At 29.0% G+C, this 18705-nt stretch overlaps 2 protein-coding genes across 4 annotated transcripts; both read left to right on the top strand.

Moving 5' to 3' along the window:
* Positions 1-808: 808 nt before the first annotated feature.
* Positions 809-9815, top strand: LOC124492325 (polypeptide N-acetylgalactosaminyltransferase 2). 3 transcript variants are annotated; one of them, XR_012832052.1, is made up of 10 exons: positions 809-1753; positions 1972-2406; positions 3059-3890; positions 6143-6778; positions 6848-7023; positions 7194-7281; positions 7802-7899; positions 7981-8494; positions 8669-8907; positions 8999-9815. XR_012832052.1 is itself a non-coding variant. In XM_075728498.1 (8 exons), exons 2-8 carry the CDS (start codon positions 3639-3641, stop codon positions 8816-8818), a joined length of 1914 nt encoding a protein of 637 aa, XP_075584613.1. In that variant the 5' UTR covers positions 809-2406; positions 3059-3638; the 3' UTR covers positions 8819-9736. The 3 variants fall into 3 exon arrangements, 1 of the variants encoding a protein (XP_075584613.1); XR_012832529.1 differs by having other exon boundaries at positions 809-2406; XM_075728498.1 differs by having other exon boundaries at positions 809-2406; positions 8669-9736.
* Positions 9816-12447: 2632 nt separating this feature from the next.
* Positions 12448-17936, top strand: LOC124492323 (follistatin-related protein 5). Its single transcript, XM_075733413.1, is given in 11 exon segments — positions 12448-13066; positions 13424-13659; positions 13827-13939; positions 14016-14530; positions 14704-14798; positions 14872-14980; positions 15046-15333; positions 15399-15598; positions 15600-15768; positions 15839-17255; positions 17319-17936. Coding segments are annotated over 10 exon segments (3225 nt in total). The 5' UTR covers positions 12448-13066; positions 13424-13494; the 3' UTR covers positions 17473-17936.
* The last annotated feature ends 769 nt before the right edge of the window (positions 17937-18705 follow it).

Here is an 18705-nt window from a genome sequence, read left to right as displayed (position 1 = left end):
GGAACTAAAAAAAAAATGGCGCCATTTACATCATTCACGTCGAGCGATCGAACGTAAGTTTTTTTCCCGTGGTGTGAAACAAATTGAACCGATTCGGACATTAATGTTTTTTCCTTATTTTTCGGTTATTGTTTGATGACTGCCACTGCTGCTCTTTGATTTGGTCAACTTTTTTTCACTCCCTTTTAAGTTGGACGACCATGATGATGATGATGACCACTAAACATTTAAAGGCAAAAACCTGAAAATTATCCATCCAGAGGGTGATTTGGCCACAGCAGCAACATCAGCAGCAGGGGTATTTTGTTGAAACGATCATTGCCGTTTTTCTTCTCTTTATAATTGTTCGGGTTTTTTTTTTATTTTTCATTTACAGAAGAAGAAAAATTTTCTCTTTTCCTAACTGGCTTTTTTTATCATCATTTGGCATGAACGTTTTTTTACTAAAAAGATGAACACCAAGTGTTGATGGTGAATTTTTCAAGGGTTATACCGATATATGTTAAGCGTTCAATGTCGTTGCCATTGAATCGTTGTGGAGAATACATACATACCTACCTCACTCTTTTTCTCTCTCTCTCTATCTTTCTCTCATTGACTGATACCCGGTACTCCGGTTATCAAGTTTATTTTTTATTATTTTGCTATCACCATTCTGTATATCTTCAAGTAAGTTAAATGCTGTATGTTCAAGTCCTTATCTCATTTTTTCTTTATTTATTCATGCACCTTTTCTTTTTTTTTTGACCAAAATAGGCAATGGATTCCATCTAGAACAGACAGAAAATATTGATGATCACTCCGTGTGTGTGTGTGTGTCTGTGTATCAATGTTATTTTTTTCTGGATTTTAAATCCGATTGTACCAAATGGTAATTTATTCCAGAAATCTCAAGTTTTTCAACAAAAAATAAATTCAAATTCAAATAATCATTCGACAGCTTAATAAGTGTTGCCAGATTACCAAAAACGATTTCTCTATATATACATTCTTAGTTTCTATGGGCGCCAAATAATGTTCCAGAAACTATGAGAAAAAAATGGAGCCCATAGTGTCTACCAAAATGGAAGTGGTATCCAATTGAATTCCATACTGCTGCCACTATTTTGTTTTGATTCTGCAATGCACATCATCATCATCATCAACAACAACAACAGCAACAACATCAAAACAAAACCAGAAAAAAATTATTGAAAAAAATTGATCAAACATTTTTTATTGTTATTTTTTTTCAAACCTCTGATTTCAATTGATAATAATCATCGATCTTTGATTATCTATAAAAAAAAGTTTAACCTTATTATTATTGTGGTAGTTGTGGCCATCATCATCATCATCATCATCATCCATTGTTCTATGATTATATCAAAGACGATTGAAGAAAAAAAAAAGAAATCTGATAAAGTCAAAACCAAAAACAAAACAAAAAGATATATGTGTGTGTGTGTGTGTTTATGATGGTCGATCTAAAACATTGATAAACATTGAATTTTGATGATAATAATGATGATCGATCTAGAACGAAGCCAAAACAATAACAATAGCAACAACTATTGAAGAAAACTGGTCATCAATTGACCATCATTTGCTCATCATCATCATCATCTTCATCATTAAATTCAAGAATCAATTTTAAACACATTGTTTGTTCACCAATGAACAATTCAATTCAATTCAATTCGAACGTTTGATCAATCTATCGATAGTTTTAACCAACTTGAATATATATGCAAATGCTAACAAATATATCAAAGTAAATTTTTAAATAATGCCTATTCACCGATTGATTCATCAATTTTAATCAATTTTGTTCGTGTGTGTGTGTGTTTGAATGACTAAATTATCGAAATTGGATTTATTTGACCAAAAAAAAAAAATCCATGAACAACAGCAACCCAATTTTTTCTACTAAAAATTTTAAACTTATTGTTTCGAAATTTTTTTTTTTTTTTTTTTTTTGATTCTTTCAAGCTTCATTCAAGCTTTCAACCGTATTTCCTGTATTTAGTATTTATATATCTCAAGTAAAGATAAAACAAAGAAAAATGCTCATCATTATCATCTTAAACTAATAGCTGTAATAATTCAATGAATGGATGAAAACGTTCCATAATGATAATCACCATATAATAATCACATAGTGAAGCCAATAATAATAATAATTGTGCTTTGCTTTGCTTTTTTTTCTACAACAAACGAACAAGAAAAAAAAGAAGAAAATTACATCCAATGTGCCTCTGCAAAATAAAAACAAAACTGAAGAATAGAAAAACTAATGTATAGCAATCAACGTGGATAATAACGAGGATTTGTTTGTTTCATGGTTGAGATTTTTCCTGTAAAAAAAAAGAAGAAAAAAATTCCTAATAATAATCAATTGATCATTTTTTGGTTGCTTGGATTTCAGTATGTATAATATCTCTCTCTCTTTGATAAAAAAAAGACAAAATGAAAACAATCATCATCATCTATCTATATATATGATATATGCTCTAAATTATTTTTGCAGCAAAAAAAATATGGCTTAGTTTTCTTTTCTTTTTTTTTCTGGATTCAATCAATCAATTTTAGTATTTAACACACACACAGTAAATTTGTTTGTTTGACTTTCTTTGTGTATATGACGATTTATGGTTACCTCGATAATGTTTTTTATCATTTTTTATTTGTTACCATTTCGATTTTGGTTATCATTTGCCGTTTCCTGCCCTACCATTTGGTTTGATAACTAAATAAAACACATGTGATGATTTTTGATGTGATGTGCTAGATACACCCCAAACAATAATAATAACATAACATATATATTATGCTAATTAATATTGTTAATAACAACAAAATATCGATAATTATAAGGTGAATTTGATTTTTGATTTTCAAAAGAAGAAGAAGTAAAAAAAGTCAAGTCAAGCATGGTAATAACTATAGTTATAGTTATTGATGATGACAATAATTTAAATGACAACAAAATATACAAATTTGCAAACGAAATTTTTTTTTTTTTTTTTTGACATTTTAATTGACATTATTTTTTTGTTGTTGTTGTTGTTTTTTTTAGTCAAAAACGGATCCATCATCATTATCATCATCAGTGAAGAACGAAGCAATTTTTTTTCATAGTTAAGAATACAACGATGAGGACTATGATGATGATTTAATTGTTCTGTGCGCCTAAATCATTATCAACTTTATCATCATCTTCACCATCATATGATCCATTTTAACATTTTTTTGATTCACCGTTATTCATTCATTTGTTTGTCAACTGAACAATTGATGATGACATTTTAACCAAAAAAAAACTTAATCATCATCATCATCATCATTATTTGAATAATGACAGTCCTGGTTTGCCAAAAAAAACAACAAAAAACTTCATTGTCATCATCATGAAATAATAATGACAAAACGAAAAAAAGGTTGAAAACCGATTCTAATCTTGGACCATCGAGAAACATCAAGAAGAAATTATAGTGCCAAAAAAAAAATAGAAAAAAATTTCCACTTTTTTTCAAAGCTCAATTTTTTTTGTACGGTTGTTTGTCTAATCAAAACGAAGAAAAAAAAGAAAGAAATTTACTTGCTGCTGTGGGTTTGCCCGTCTCATTAATCAAATTTAATTTTCATTACCATCGAAAATGTTGAAAATGTTGAATCGTTTTAAATTATTATTGATTGCATCATTAATTTGGTTAACAATATTTTCATTAATTTATAAAATTAATAACCAAAATAATAATGATGACGATAATAATAATAATGGATCAAAACATTTATCATCATCATCATCACAGCAATTATTACGATCAAAATTTTCTCGTATCAATGAATTTTCTGGATCTTGGAATACGATCCACAACGAACAACAACAACAACAATATGCGTTCAAAGTAAGTGATGGAATTTTGTTTTTTTGTTTTTGTTTTTGTTGAAAATTTTCATTAGAATTTAATTTTAAAATTCAGAATTCTTTATAACGAGAAAAAAATACAACAAATTCAGACATAGCACCCATCGTCATCTGTTATAAAGTGAATGAGAGAAAAAAGAAATGAGAAAAAAATGGACACCAACAAAAAAAAACAAGCAATCCATAACAAATCAATCGAAATCAATCAATTAGTTGTGTGTGTGTGTGTATGTGGAGGCCAATGTACATTATTAGCCTATATATCTATCTCTTTATGTTTCATTGACTTTTGTGTTTTTGAGTTTACCCCCTTTCATGCTTGAATAGTATAGCAGAAATGATCGATCGATTCGTTTTGGTTTTGGTTAATCATTATGATGATGATCATCATCATCATCATCATCAGTGATGAAAAGTTTTCCTTTATTCTTTTTATAATAATAAAAAATACTGTTTTTTTTCACCATCATCATCATCATCATCATCATGAATTAACGTTATCATCGATGAATGAAACGAAAAAAATGAAAATGTTGTGGTCATCAATTTTTTTCTTCATTCATTTTTTTTCTGGCCTGATGTTTTGTTGTATAATTGTCTTTTTTTACTGATCATTTCTTTATTTATTTCACGAATGAATGTATGTGTGTGTGTGTGTTTCTTATTTATGGAAATTTTTTTCCTTTTTCGCTTCGTTTGGCTATCGTTTCCTGGGTTTTTGTTTTGGCTCGAATCGTTTTTCTTTTTGATGATTATTATTCTTGGTTGCTATGTTCATATTTCAATCAAGTTTGATAGTGATATTGGTTTTTTGTGTGTGCATGTGTGTGTGTGTGTCAGATTTCCCAGAAGAATTTCACTTGGTGGTCCCAAAAAAAAAAAATAAAAAAAATACTGCTGCAGTTCAATAAAAAGAATGAGATAAAAAAAACAATAGAACAAACGAAAAATGATTTATCATTTTTTCCAATTAATTTCATTTCCATTTCCATTTCCATAGCCGTTATCATTATTTCATTTTTTCTTTTTAAAGCTTCTTATAAGAATCATTTTTTTTCCCCGGTGCACATATAATAAAGCCGATCATTGTATCAAACATTTATTGTGTTGTGTTGTGTAGCCCCATCACGAATATCACCAATGATGAGAATATATATATATAAATGGTCATTATTATCATTTGATTGAAAGATCTAATCACACTAAACTGTTCATTCAGACCATTTTTTTGTTGTGTATGAAATATTCATATTGATGGTATACCGATAATGGTTTGTGTTCAATACTTTAATTGTGACCTGTATGTGTGTGTGGAACAAGTAGAAAAAGATATTTAACCCCGAATGATGGTGGCGGGAAAAAATGTGATTCATTTATAATAAATGATTTTTTTTTATTGTTTAAGTTTTATTCTGATAGATCAAGAAACTCAAATGACTTGAAGCAGTAGTTTTTTTCTCGATTCAGACAGTCGAATCAACCAAAAAAAACCATCCATTAATTTTTTTTCCATTCGATCCCTTAAAAAATTTTCAAGGTGTATGTTCAAACCAACTGTTTTCAGAAGATTACATCTTTGTTCAATTGACTATTTTTTTTTGTTGTTGTTCTGTTCTGTTCTTGATAAGAGTTGGGAGCGTCAAATCTTTTTTTTTCTTCTCTCGTTCATCCAATTTAGCATCATCGTTTTTTTTTCTTTGGTCATCATCCTCTGTATGGAAATGTTGTTTACTTGTGATTTGAATATGAACACACATTCGTGACAAGGAATCATGGAAAAACGGGATTTTAGTTTTTTTTTGTTTCGTTGTTTTGTTGAATAATTTTTTTTTCTATTTTGATTCTTCCCAAAATGATTAAATCAATTCATTTTTTGAAATTATAATTTGTTTTCAGTTACTATTTTAACCCAGATTTATCTGTACTTTGATAGAAATGTCAGACAATTTTTTTTCTTCTTCATAATCATCATCATAATCATAACAATAAATGTCTAGGACTTAATCTGGATGATGGAAAAAAAATCCCGAATTGAAAGGAAAAAAACAGGTTGAAAACCTTTTTTTGGGTTTACCGTTTTTTGTCTCTCGTTTATTGCCTTTTTTGACCTTTTTTCTAGTTCGTCATTCATTGCTGCCCACGTTGTTTATTTTATTTTTTTTTTTTTTTTTTTTTTTTTTTGATAATTGAATGATTTAATTTGTTTTTTTTCATTTTTATTTTCATGAAAAGGATTACAGTGTTCATCAACAACAAATGAATGATAGCTTAACAACGGCAACAACAACAACAACGATGACCAACCTAAATTTTCAGATATCAAAATCAGAATTTCTACCACAACAAGCTAAAACATATCAAAATCTTGGCTCTGAATTTGATCTTGTTGATTATCTGATGAAAAATGCAATCAAAGCTAATATGGATCCATATTTAAAAAATAAATTCAATCAAAAAGCAAGTGATTCATTATCACCGGATCGTTCAATAATCGATACAAGACATTATCATTGTCAAAGTAAACATTATAATATTGATGAATTACCACCGACATCGATTATAATTACCTATCATAATGAAGCAAGATCAACATTATTACGCACAATTGTTTCCGTATTTAATCGTTCACCATCAAGATTAATAACGGAAATTATATTAGTCGATGATCATAGTGATGATCCATGTGATGGCCGTGAATTGGAGAAAATACCGAAAGTACGTTTGATACGTAATGAAAAACGTGAAGGTTTAGTACGATCCAGAATACGTGGTGCCGATGCTGCTCGTGGACCGATATTAACATTTTTAGATAGTCATTGTGAATGTAATCAACAATGGTTAGAACCATTGTTGGAACGTGTTAAACAGGTGATTTTCTTTTGTTTTGATTTTTTTTCAAATTCAAATTCTTATTAATTACATAACATACGTTCGCAGAATCCATTACTAGTCGTATCGCCTGTGATAGATGTGATAGCATTAGATGATTTTCGTTATATTGCTGCATCAATGGATCTTCGTGGTGGTTTCGATTGGAATCTAGTATTTAAATGGGAAATATTACCTCCAGCTATTCATCAGAAACGTTTACTGGATCAAACAGCACCAATAAAGTGAGTTTATTCAAAAATGAATGAATTGTTGCCATGTCATGTATATTTGTTGTCCAAAAGAAAAAAACAAAATTCCTTTGTGTTTGATTAATTGCTATTCTTTTTATTCTCTTTGGCATCATGAATTTTCATTTTCTGTTTGTTCATTCATTTATATCGTCCATTACAAGAACACCAATGATTGCCGGCGGCCTATTTTCCATAAATAAAACTACATTTGAATATTATGGAAAATATGATCCACAAATGAATATTTGGGTAAGTATAATAAATTTTATATATGTCATCATATTTATCTTGCATGCATGTTTTTTATCATTATTGTCATTTTATTGCCATTGTTATATTGTCTTTTGTCGTTTAAATTGGAATATTATTACATGTAATTGTAATAAACGAATCAAACATGTAGATTTTTGAATGGATGAATGATTTTTTTTTTGTTAATTTCGAAAAAGAAAACATGATGATTATGATGATTTTCCGGAAGGGTTAAATTTTTTTTTTTTTGTTAATTTAAATGAATTCATTCTTGTGTGAATCAATTTGACGAATGAATTTTTGAGACAAAATTGAAGAGAAATTCATTCATTAAATAAAAACAATTTTCTTTTTGAGAAAAACTTGAAGAAAAAATTTTTAAATTTATTCCAAATTAATATTCATAGTCACACACACACTTACATGAAGTTTTGTATACATTTTGAATTGAAAAAATGTTTAAATTATTCATAACGATCAATTTGAATTTCTCTCTTCCCCTCATCGTTTGATAAAGGGTGGTGAAAATCTAGAGATATCCTTTCGAATGTGGTTATGTGCCGATGGTCTTGAAATCATACCCTGTAGCCATGTTGGTCATGTTTTTCGTAAACAGTAAGTTGTGTTCCAGGAAAAAAAATTGATTGTAAATTATTCCATCCACTTTTATATACACCACAATACATTGAAACATAGACATCCATATGATTTTCCCGGTGGTAGTGGTGTTGTATTCGTACATAATACACGTCGAGCAGCTGAAGTTTGGATGGATGAATATAAAAAATTTTATTATAATGCAAATCCACCAGCACAATATGTATCATTTGGTGATATTAGTGAACGAAAAGCTTTAAGACAAAAATTGCATTGTAAATCATTTGATTGGTATATGAAAAATGTTTATCCAGAATTAAAAATGCCCGATGGCGGAATGAATATAATGAATGGACCAGACGACGATAATACATTATCATTGGATAAACATGGTGCCCTAAGACAAATTGATCAATGTCTAGATACAATGGGTGAAACGAAGAATTTTGATCATTTATCATTATATCAATGTCATGGACAAGGTGCAAATCAAGATTGGTCATTCACTATTGATCATCTAATAAAACATGATAATCATCTTTGTATTACTGTTACCGGATTTGAACCATCAAGATCGATAATACTTTCTGAATGTATTGGTGATGATACTCAGGTAAGTTTTTGGCCGTCTTCCTCATACTTTTGTGTGTATGTGTGTGTGTGCTAACAAGATTTACTGTGAAAAATTGCATAAATCTTTCATTGAAAATTCAAGAGAAAAATTTTCATAATAATCACATTGAAATATATTCTGACTCTTTTTATCTTTTTTTTTCCTTTTTTCTAGAAATGGGTCTGGGCATTTGATCGTCATATAAAATTATTATCACATAATCTTTGTTTAGATTCACGTTTTGTACGACAAACGGGTATTATTGTTGATCAATGTAATGCTGGTAGTTCAACACAACAATGGCGATTTGATCAACCTTCATAATAATAATAATAATCATCATCATCATCATCTTTTTTTTTGTTCAATGAATTGCAAATTTTTATTCATTCATTGCTCACATCATCACACACGTATGTTATTATTATCACACACACACACACACACACACACTCATCACAATTGGTCAATCATCATTTTCACCTTTTTTTTCATCTTAAATAGGTTTTTGGTCATTTTGCTGACCGAATATATTTATTGTTTGGCGGCTGTCGATGATGTTTGATGCATCATCATCATCATCATCATCACCATGTACATAGTACTTATACTTGAAAAAAGTTTTTTTTATACATTTTTTTCCCTTTGATTTACACATGACAAATGTGTTCTATTCTGTTTTTTTTTGTTGAAAGCTTTATTCATCACAACGATCACGATGTCATGTCATGTCATGTCATCATCATTATATAATCATCATCTCTAGTCTGAAAATTTTTTTTGTTTCTTTTGTTGAAAAAAGTCAAACATGATTTAGCTGCAATATATCGTAAAGATATGCCCAATGTGTGATGACAAGCAAGTAGTCAAAAATCATTATCATCAATGGATATAAATGGCAAAATGTAAAAGACTTACTTAATCATTATCATCATCATCAATCGACGAAACGATTTCACTATCATTCTTGACGATCCGGTTGAATAAACACATACATTTCTCTTCTTTTTTTTTGTTGGAAAGAAAAATTCTTTAAATCAACAAGAGAAAAAAAAAGATTCTTTTTTTTCCCAATCATCAGGAAAAAATGATGACATGAAATTACATGTTGTTAGCAATAGATAAAAAAAACAAAGTGAAATTTTCATTTGTCACTTTGTTGTTGTGTATATTCACTTTTGCTTGTTAAATAGATTGCATTTTCTTCTTTTGTATATAAAGTGAATCTTGATAATTTTTACCTTTTATGGAAAACATTTTTTTTTCTTTTGTAAATTTTGCTTTTGAAAAAAAAAAAAAATGAAAATTACTCGACAAAAAAGAATTTTTTTTTCTTCAAAATCCTGATTCTTAAACAGATCGAAATATATCGATTATTTGTGGATTCAGAAGAATTCTGGACAAAAAATTGTAATGTGTATTGGATGGATAATAATAGCCGCACATTGCATTAACAATTATTATTCTCTGGCTATTTATACACATTACGGTTATTATGATTATGATGATGATGATGATGATTATGATGGTCATCCATTATCTTTAAATCGATGAAAATTTTCCATCTCGTAAAAAACAATCTACAGAATAGCTTCGGCTTAATCTTTCTTTTATAATAATGGGAAAATTGTCCAAAAAAAAAAGTTTACCAAAAAAAAAAATCGTTTTCTTTCGTTTTCAATCCTCATCTCATCGTTCAATAAAAACTGTATACGGAATCGTTCGTTATTCTTTGTTTTTTTTTTATTTTTGGAATTTTTCTTTCTTTCTGCCTCGTTCATAGGCCTGTCAGAATTGTTTTATTCTTTTTTCCTCATTCTTGAGTTATGGTTTTTTCTTTGTTCATTTCATTCGTCTCCTATCGTCATCATCAACACGAATTTTCTTTCAATTTTTTTTTTCGTTCACTTTGAAGAACAGAAAAAAAATATATATTTGACACCATAAAATATACAAGGATTCTGGACATGAGTTTTTTTTTTGCTTTTTTTCGATTGTTGAGAAATAACCAAGTTTTCAAGACATTCTTGCACTATACAACATAAACACACACACACTACACATCCCAATTTGACATCTATTGTTTTACCACCAAAGTGAAAACCAAACCAAACATTGTTAAAATCCATTGAATGATTCGTGCTGATCTGAAACAAAAGAACGAAACTATAAAAAGACGAACAACGTTTGTTTGAAATTAAAATTGAAGTGTTCCTGAAAAAAAAAGTATCTGATATTGGCTAGATTCAATGATTTCGTTTTTTTTCTGGCTCGATGATGAAAAAAAAAAATAAAATAAAATCATCTTATCAAAAAGGAAAACACATAAAGTTGAAATAGAATTGAAGATGAAATGAAAACAGAAAACAAAAACCAGAATGATTTTGTCTATTGTCTATTTTTTTTTGTATTTGTTTTCCTAACATACACACAGTAAACAAACATAAAACAACAGCAAACAAGATAGAGATTTGTCTATTTGTAAATGTGTGTGTGTGTGTGTGTGGGAGAGAGAGAGAGAGAGCTGCCTGAAAGAAATGTAATCATTTTTTTTTCTTTTTTTTCTGATGGCCAGAATAAAACCATGCAAAGAATATTCCATCATTGAATCTTTTTTTTTCAAATTCAAACAAACTAGAATCTATTTTTTCCGTTTTACAAATACATCATCATCATCATCGTCATCATCATCTTTCATATTGAGTAGGGGTGGAAAAATTCTGAGAGAAAGAAAACTTTTACATTCAATGTTGAATAACGGAAAAAATAAAATTTTTTTTTATTATTTTATTTCTGGCAAAACTGAAAAAAGGCTGTACCCCGATTCTGTTATTGAAAAACATACATACACACACACACACACACACACACCAAGAGGCCAAATCGATCCATCCGTTTTTCATTCAAAAAAAAAACTGGAAAAATAAATTCTGACTAATAACACACACACACACACCAATATGATGATTCTATATTCTGTAAAAAGTGAGCCAACAACAACAACAGAAAACATCTACTAAACTAAATGCTTATTAAATGAATGCCCTGTTTCAACCATTCAATAATAATAATAATAATGATGATAGAAATAATGACATCCGTTAACAATTTTCTTTTTTTTTTTTGCTATTTCTTCTGGATTTCCTGTTTTTTTTTTTTTTTGCTTCTTTCTACTGACTAGAATTTTTTTTTTTATTGCTTACCAATTGAAACCTAATTTGGTTTTGGGAATTTTTTTTTTTTTTTGAAAAATTCGCCGTCGTAGTCACTCATCATTCATTCATTCATTCAATCGATCAGTTTTCAATACCCACCGCCATCCACTTATTATTACGATGGACCCAATAATAACCAAGTCAGCCAATCGTTTCGACTATTGATCATTCACTATCTAGTGCTATAATTTTATTTTTTATTTCCAGAATGATGGAGGCGAGAGAATTTGATAAATTTCATTAAGAAAAGAGGAAAATGGATTCAAAACGAACACACACACGCTCATATATAGCATGTTTGAACTATGCAAAGAAAAAAATGATCCACTATATAATAAAGTCTTGGAACTTTTATCCAAAACAAAACAAAACAGAAAAAAAAACAAAAATTCGATTGAATTTGATGAAGATCATCATGTCCAATGTTCTCATTATATAGAAATGAACCGAGGAGAAAAATAAATTGAATCCAAGAATTGGACGCCTATTTTTTTCTCATCAAGTCTTTTCACTGTTTGATGGCGAATAAAATCCAGATTGCTTGTGTAGTGGTTGTTTTGCATGGAAAAACTAATGCTACTACCCTGTTGGAACTTTTTGGGAAAAAAAATCCATTTCGATTCCGTTGGAATCATGGTACCACCACCACCACTGTTTTTGTCATAGTAGCTAGAAATCGATGGCTCCCAAAACAAACGTTCCAAAATAAAAATAAAAAGAAAAGAAAAGTATCATAGTTAAGTATCACATATCGAATCCAGTATTGGTATTTCTTGGATCATCATCATCAATGAGAATTGGTCGGTTGTTGTTGTTGTTGAGTGCAAAAATTCATATCAAACAAAATTTGAATAAAAAATAATTTTTCATTTTTTGTTCTCCATTGTGACAAAAGATTCTGTTTTTGTTTTTTTTAAACAAAAAATCAACAACTGATGACTTTATTATTGTCAATAATAAAACTCGTCATATTTCACAATCATTTATTATTATATGATGATGATTGTTTTTTTTTGGATTGTGTTCCAAAAAAAAAAAAATGAAATAAAATAAAAAATCAACGAACCGAATGACATAATCATCATCATCATCATAGTAGATTGTGTTACCATTGTTGTCGTCATTTGAAATTCTTATTTTTTTTGCAGTTCTTTTTTTTCATTCTCTGTTTTTTCTGTGTGTATGAGAATATTGTCGACCATAATAATAATAATTAATTATTCTTGATCAAAATTGATTTCTTTTATACAATACAAAAGAGAAAGATTCTGTCATCTTATCTGTCATTATTCTCTCTCTGTCTTGTGTGTGTGTGTGTGTGTGTGCGTGGATCAAGCGACGACAACAATTGTTTTGGGTAAGAATTCTATTTATCCAGAATCGACATCTTTCAAAAAGAAATTTTTTTTTTCTTTGTAACATAATTGATTAGATTAGATTCTAGCTATATATATAAAGAGTGAATCATTCATTTGTTGTTGTTGTTGTTGCTGTGTTACATATTTTTGTTTTCAATTTGGATCATTTGGATCAATTTCATACATTAGCCTTAATTATTATTATTATATAACGGGTTTTTTTTTGTTGTTCGGTTACCATAGAAACTTTTTATATTTCATTTTTCTTTGATATGAACTTGAACAATTTCAAAAGTTTTTCTTTGTTGTTGTTCAATTCAAACCAATTGATTTGTTTTTCTATGTTGGTCAGTCAGATTTCGTGTGTTATTAGTGCCATCAAATAACCACCACCATCATTATCATCATCATCATCACATTTTCAAAAATGAAACAAACCACCATTCATCATCATCATCATCATCATCATACAAAGCATCATCATCATTCAAAAATAACGACAACAACAACCATTTCATTATTTAATTTCTTCATTCATCTACTATTAATATCATTCACTTTATTATTATTAATAGGATTAACCGAATCAAAGGTCAGTATTTTTCTTTTCAATTGATTATCATCTTCTTTTTTTATTGGTCAGAACGATACAATCAGAATTTTTTCATTCACATATTCAATTATATTTGTTGTTGTTTTCTATTTTATAAATATCACAAAACAAAACAAAAAACTACAAAACATATGATCACACAATAGACGCATCATCGAAGATTCAGTTGTTCAGCACAACAAACCGAAAGATGTCCAATACATAAACATAAAATCTGTGGATCGGATGGAAAATTATATCCATCACGTTGTCATTTGAGGTTTGTTGTTGTTATTCATCATCATCACTATTTCTATTTTCTATATTTAATCGTTTTTTTTTCAACAAACACACAGGCGTGCTGCGTGTGATACAAACACATTGATTCGACCGGCTCATCCTGATCAATGTTTAAGAGATGAAGAAAACGATAATAATAATAATAATAATGATGATAACGATAATAATGAAAATAGTAAAATTTTTCACTTAAATAATAATGATGATAATAATATCAGAAGCCATAATAATAATAATGATGATAATAATGATTTAGATGTGGAAATTGATTCTTTATCATCATCATCATCATATGCTACAGCGGCTAGTAGTAGCAGCCAAAGCACAAATAACATCATTGATGATTCATCGATAAATTCAATTAAACGATATGATCATCAGAAGCAGCAGCATCATCATCATCATAATCATCATCAAAAGAATGCTGATAACAACAATGATGAAAATGGAGATGATGATGACGATAACGATAACAATGATGATAATGGTGATGATGATGTTGATGATGATGATGAAGTTGAATGTCGACCTAAACAATATGATCTAATGAAGGAAAAAATATTGGAAAAAAGTATGTATCGAACAAACAAACAAACAAACAAAAAAAAATTCATTTTTTCTCACTTCAATGATTTTGATTTTTTTTTTCGCTAATAATAATAATTTTCTTGCCTATTTCGACTGATGTTGTTTTTTTTTGTTGTTGGTGGTGTATTATCTTTTTCATCTTTTTTCGATAAATAGTAAATGATGTATCATTATTATTTACAAGATTGGATGAAAATTCTGATGGCCAGATTACATTGAATGAATTATGGAAACATTCAATGATTTATAAGGTATATAATGATAATATAATATTAAAATTGCCATGAACAAAGAATTGTTAATCGTTTTTCTTTCGAATTTTAGTCACCAGATTCTGTATGTCTTCTCACAGATCTAATGCAACATGAAGATGTTGATGATGATGATAAACTTGATTATACAGAATTTCAAGCTGCATTCAATAAATTGTTTAGTAAGTAATCTCTTTTTTCATCAATTGCTGATATTAAATCTTTTTATATAAAAAAAAAACCATAGGCGTATCAATGGTTACATTGGATGAAAGTTTAGCCATCAATAAGATTGAAGCACATCTAGGTGATAATGTTGAAATTCGTTGCGATATAAATGGTGAACCACAGAAACCGGCCATTAAATGGTATCGTCATGGTGTCGATTTGGCCACATTAAATTTACCATATATTAAGGTTTTCAATGATGGATCACTTTATCTAACGGATTTGAAATTATCGTTTTCTGGTAATTATTCCTGTCAAGCGGTTAATAATCCAACGGTCAAACAGACACATATTGTTGATGTAATCGGTATGTTTATCAAATATTTAGATTTATTTATTCATTTTTTATGATTCAAATTACAAAAATTATAGTCGATCCAATTGTTGAAGTATCACCAAGATTTCAATGGACACCTATTGGTGGCGTAGCAAGTTTTGAATGTCGTTTCGAGACATTTGAAGATGATTTTACGGTCCATTGGTTTAAAAATGATGAACAATTGATTGATGGACCAAAAGTGACCATTATAAATAATGGTACATTATTACAAGTGGCTGCATTAGAACAAATTCGATACGGGTGCATATACATGTCGTATAACACATAAAAATGGTGCATTTGGACAAAGTGTTGCATCATTATTAGTGCAAGATGAATCGGTAGAATCATCAGCAGATATTTATGATTCACATCCACAACGTTTATGGATTTTTCATGCCAATGGATTGACCATTTATGAAGGTAAATCGATTGATTTATTGATTTATTTTCCGGTTGAATTAATGTCTTTGATCTCTATCTAATATAAAAGGTATCTGTGGTCAAACTATTCATGAAATTGATGCAAGAGATATAATCTATCAAAATAGTTTAACACTTTGTGGTAATGGTTATAATAATAATGATCAATCATCCTCATCATCATCAACAACAATGATACAATGTGATTGGAGTGAAGATATTGTACAATTAAATGGTTTAATCTATATTGCTCAACCAAATCTAAATCGTATACTTGTTTTACATGAATTACAATTATCTATTGTTCAGGTGATTGCCACCGATCCTCAACCAAGACGCCTTCGTATTGTAGAATCATCCGAAATGGGAAAAGATCCACAGATATGGGTTCTTTGTGATGGCAATAATAATAATAATGATTATAATTATTATAATAATGATGAACAACGATCATCGAATATACCAAAAGATTTGATTGAATCTGAATGGAAAGATTTGGGTGATTATTCTGTTTCCTCATCCTCATCGGTTGGCAGTAAATTTGATTATCTGAACGAAAAATATCGAAAAAATCGTAAAACTATTCAAGTTATTCGATTAATGCATGATGCAGGTAGTTCACCATTATCCTCATCACCGGGAAAACAATCATCATCGCAGCAACAACAATCACCACAGGTTCAATCTTTAATGCATCATCATATTGATGTCATACATTTACAACCGGTTGATGGTCATTTTGATTTGGTATATGATTTTTTCATTCCTGAACATTATGAATCGATATTCAAAAATGAATATAATAAACGTATGAAAAAGGTCATGCATGATTCACCATATGCATATGCAACGCATTGGGAAGAACGGTCATTGATAAAAATTTCAATCAATCAATTGGAATATATACATTCGATACGATTGAATGATTGTCAACCGATTGCTGCATCAATAATTACCAGGAAAGCTGGTGGATTATTGGCCGTACAATGCCAGACACCGATCACACATCAATTGAATGGGCAATTAATTTTAGATCAAGTTACTGATGCAATATTATTGCATAATTCACATTTGAATGCACATAAAAGTTATCTATCACCGGATCATCGTTATCTGGTTAGTATATATCATGATTTTGCTAATTCAACACAATGTCAACATGATGAAACTGGAACAACAACATTATGTCCATCACAGTATCGATCATCTTCATCATCATCGAGAAAAACAACAAGAACCACAAATACTAATACAATGGCAACAAATACAAGTACAATTATTGTACAGAAGATTAATGATAATGGAATTGAATTTATGTATGATGTTCGTACATCATTGGATATTGTAAATTGTTTGTTTGTATGGAAAAATGGTAACTATGATCTGATATTAGCATCGGCAACACCGAATCGTGAAGATCTACTTTATTTGTCATTGATTGATGGCCATGTGGAATTAATCTCAGGAATAGGAAGACCAACTGAAGGGTAAGTCGATTCAAAATGCGTAATCATAAAATCGATTCATATTGATTTTTTTTCTATATTTAGTTATCATCGTGGAATGGCATTATCGGAAAAAAATCGGATCCTATCAATCACTGCCACTGAATCGGTATATACTGTAGATCTTGTTACTAATCGTATCCTATGTGAATCAAACAAACATTTTCAAAAACCTAAAACAATGATCTGGACAAATTGAAAAAACAAATTTTAAATGATAGACAAATTGATTGTTTGTTTCATCAAGCATTGAATATTCATAACAACAATGATGATCATGATCACAGCAAAGCCTTAGTAAATCATTGTCATTTTTATTCCGAATAACAAATTGGGAATATATTCTTTGGAGGCAGCAGAGCAAAATATCGATCTTGGAAAAATTTTAATCATAAAAACAAAATTATGTAATTCTCTCAGTATTTCATCATTCACCATTATCATCATCATTTTCTTCTAATTCTTTTTCGGATTTATTTCCATCATCATCCATTATTTCATAATAATATGTAAAACAATTATTATTATTTACAACAGTTATTCTCCCCATTCCTTGGTTTTTATTTTGCTTCTAATTAATATGATTACTGATGATATTATAAACCATAATATTAATAATAATAATTATCAGAATAATAATAAAAAATCTTTTTCACAAAAAAAGGTGAAATTATCATCAAAATCATAGTTCTTTTCTATGTTAAAAGATGGCCGCACTTCTTAAAATTCAAATCAATTTGTTTTTTTTGTTTACTGGCGTTAAGATCGCCATCTTTTAGCTAGGAATAGAAATATTCGCGATTTTCTTCTGTTTTGTTCCATAAAAAAAAAATTGAAGTTCATGAATCAAGTTTATTTGTACTATTTATTTACATTTTAAAGGTTAATTATATCCATTGTAATGGCAATATATTAGGTATATATGATAATGATGATCATCATCATCATCATTAATTTTCGTGATCTATCTCCGACAATTTTGTCAAGCGGAAACCATTAAACATAATTATTTTTTAGTGACAATGATAACCAAAAAAACGATTGTTGAAGATGTTAAATGGTCCATGCAACATGGACAACTTTAAATCGGTTTTTTTTATGAATCATTACGCATACACACGCATACAAACACAGAGAAAGACAAATTTTCTGGTACAATTTTACTAGTTGCAAATAATGCAAAAATAACAACAATATGAATATAAATCAATCAATTCGAATAAAACAACATGATGATGATGATGATGATGATCAAATTCAAAGATATCAATCAAAATTGCAACTTTTTTTTCATTTTCACTGGTTACGTTACGCTTCAAATGTGACAATGTTCAATCAATCAAACATTGACATTGACATTTGTTATTTGGTTATACAAACACCATACAATGATTCGAAAACAATTTGTAATTAAATTTATCAAAAAAAAAAA

Source organism: Dermatophagoides farinae, chromosome 1 (genome assembly GCF_024713945.1).
Source record: "Dermatophagoides farinae isolate YC_2012a chromosome 1, ASM2471394v1, whole genome shotgun sequence".
NCBI lineage: Eukaryota > Metazoa > Arthropoda > Arachnida > Sarcoptiformes > Pyroglyphidae > Dermatophagoides > Dermatophagoides farinae.
This window is presented reverse-complemented; position numbering and strand designations above follow the sequence as displayed.

Bases quoted from the DNA above. Each gene is read 5' to 3' on its own strand.
- LOC124492325 (XM_075728498.1), top strand. From the start codon at position 3,639: ATGTTGAAAATGTTGAATCGTTTTAAATTATTATTGATTGCATCATTA. The intron at 6,779-6,847 runs GTGATTTTCTTT...ATACGTTCGCAG, and splicing joins TGTTGGAACGTGTTAAACAG to AATCCATTACTAGTCGTATC. The intron at 7,900-7,980 runs GTAAGTTGTGTT...ATTGAAACATAG, and splicing joins GGTCATGTTTTTCGTAAACA to ACATCCATATGATTTTCCCG.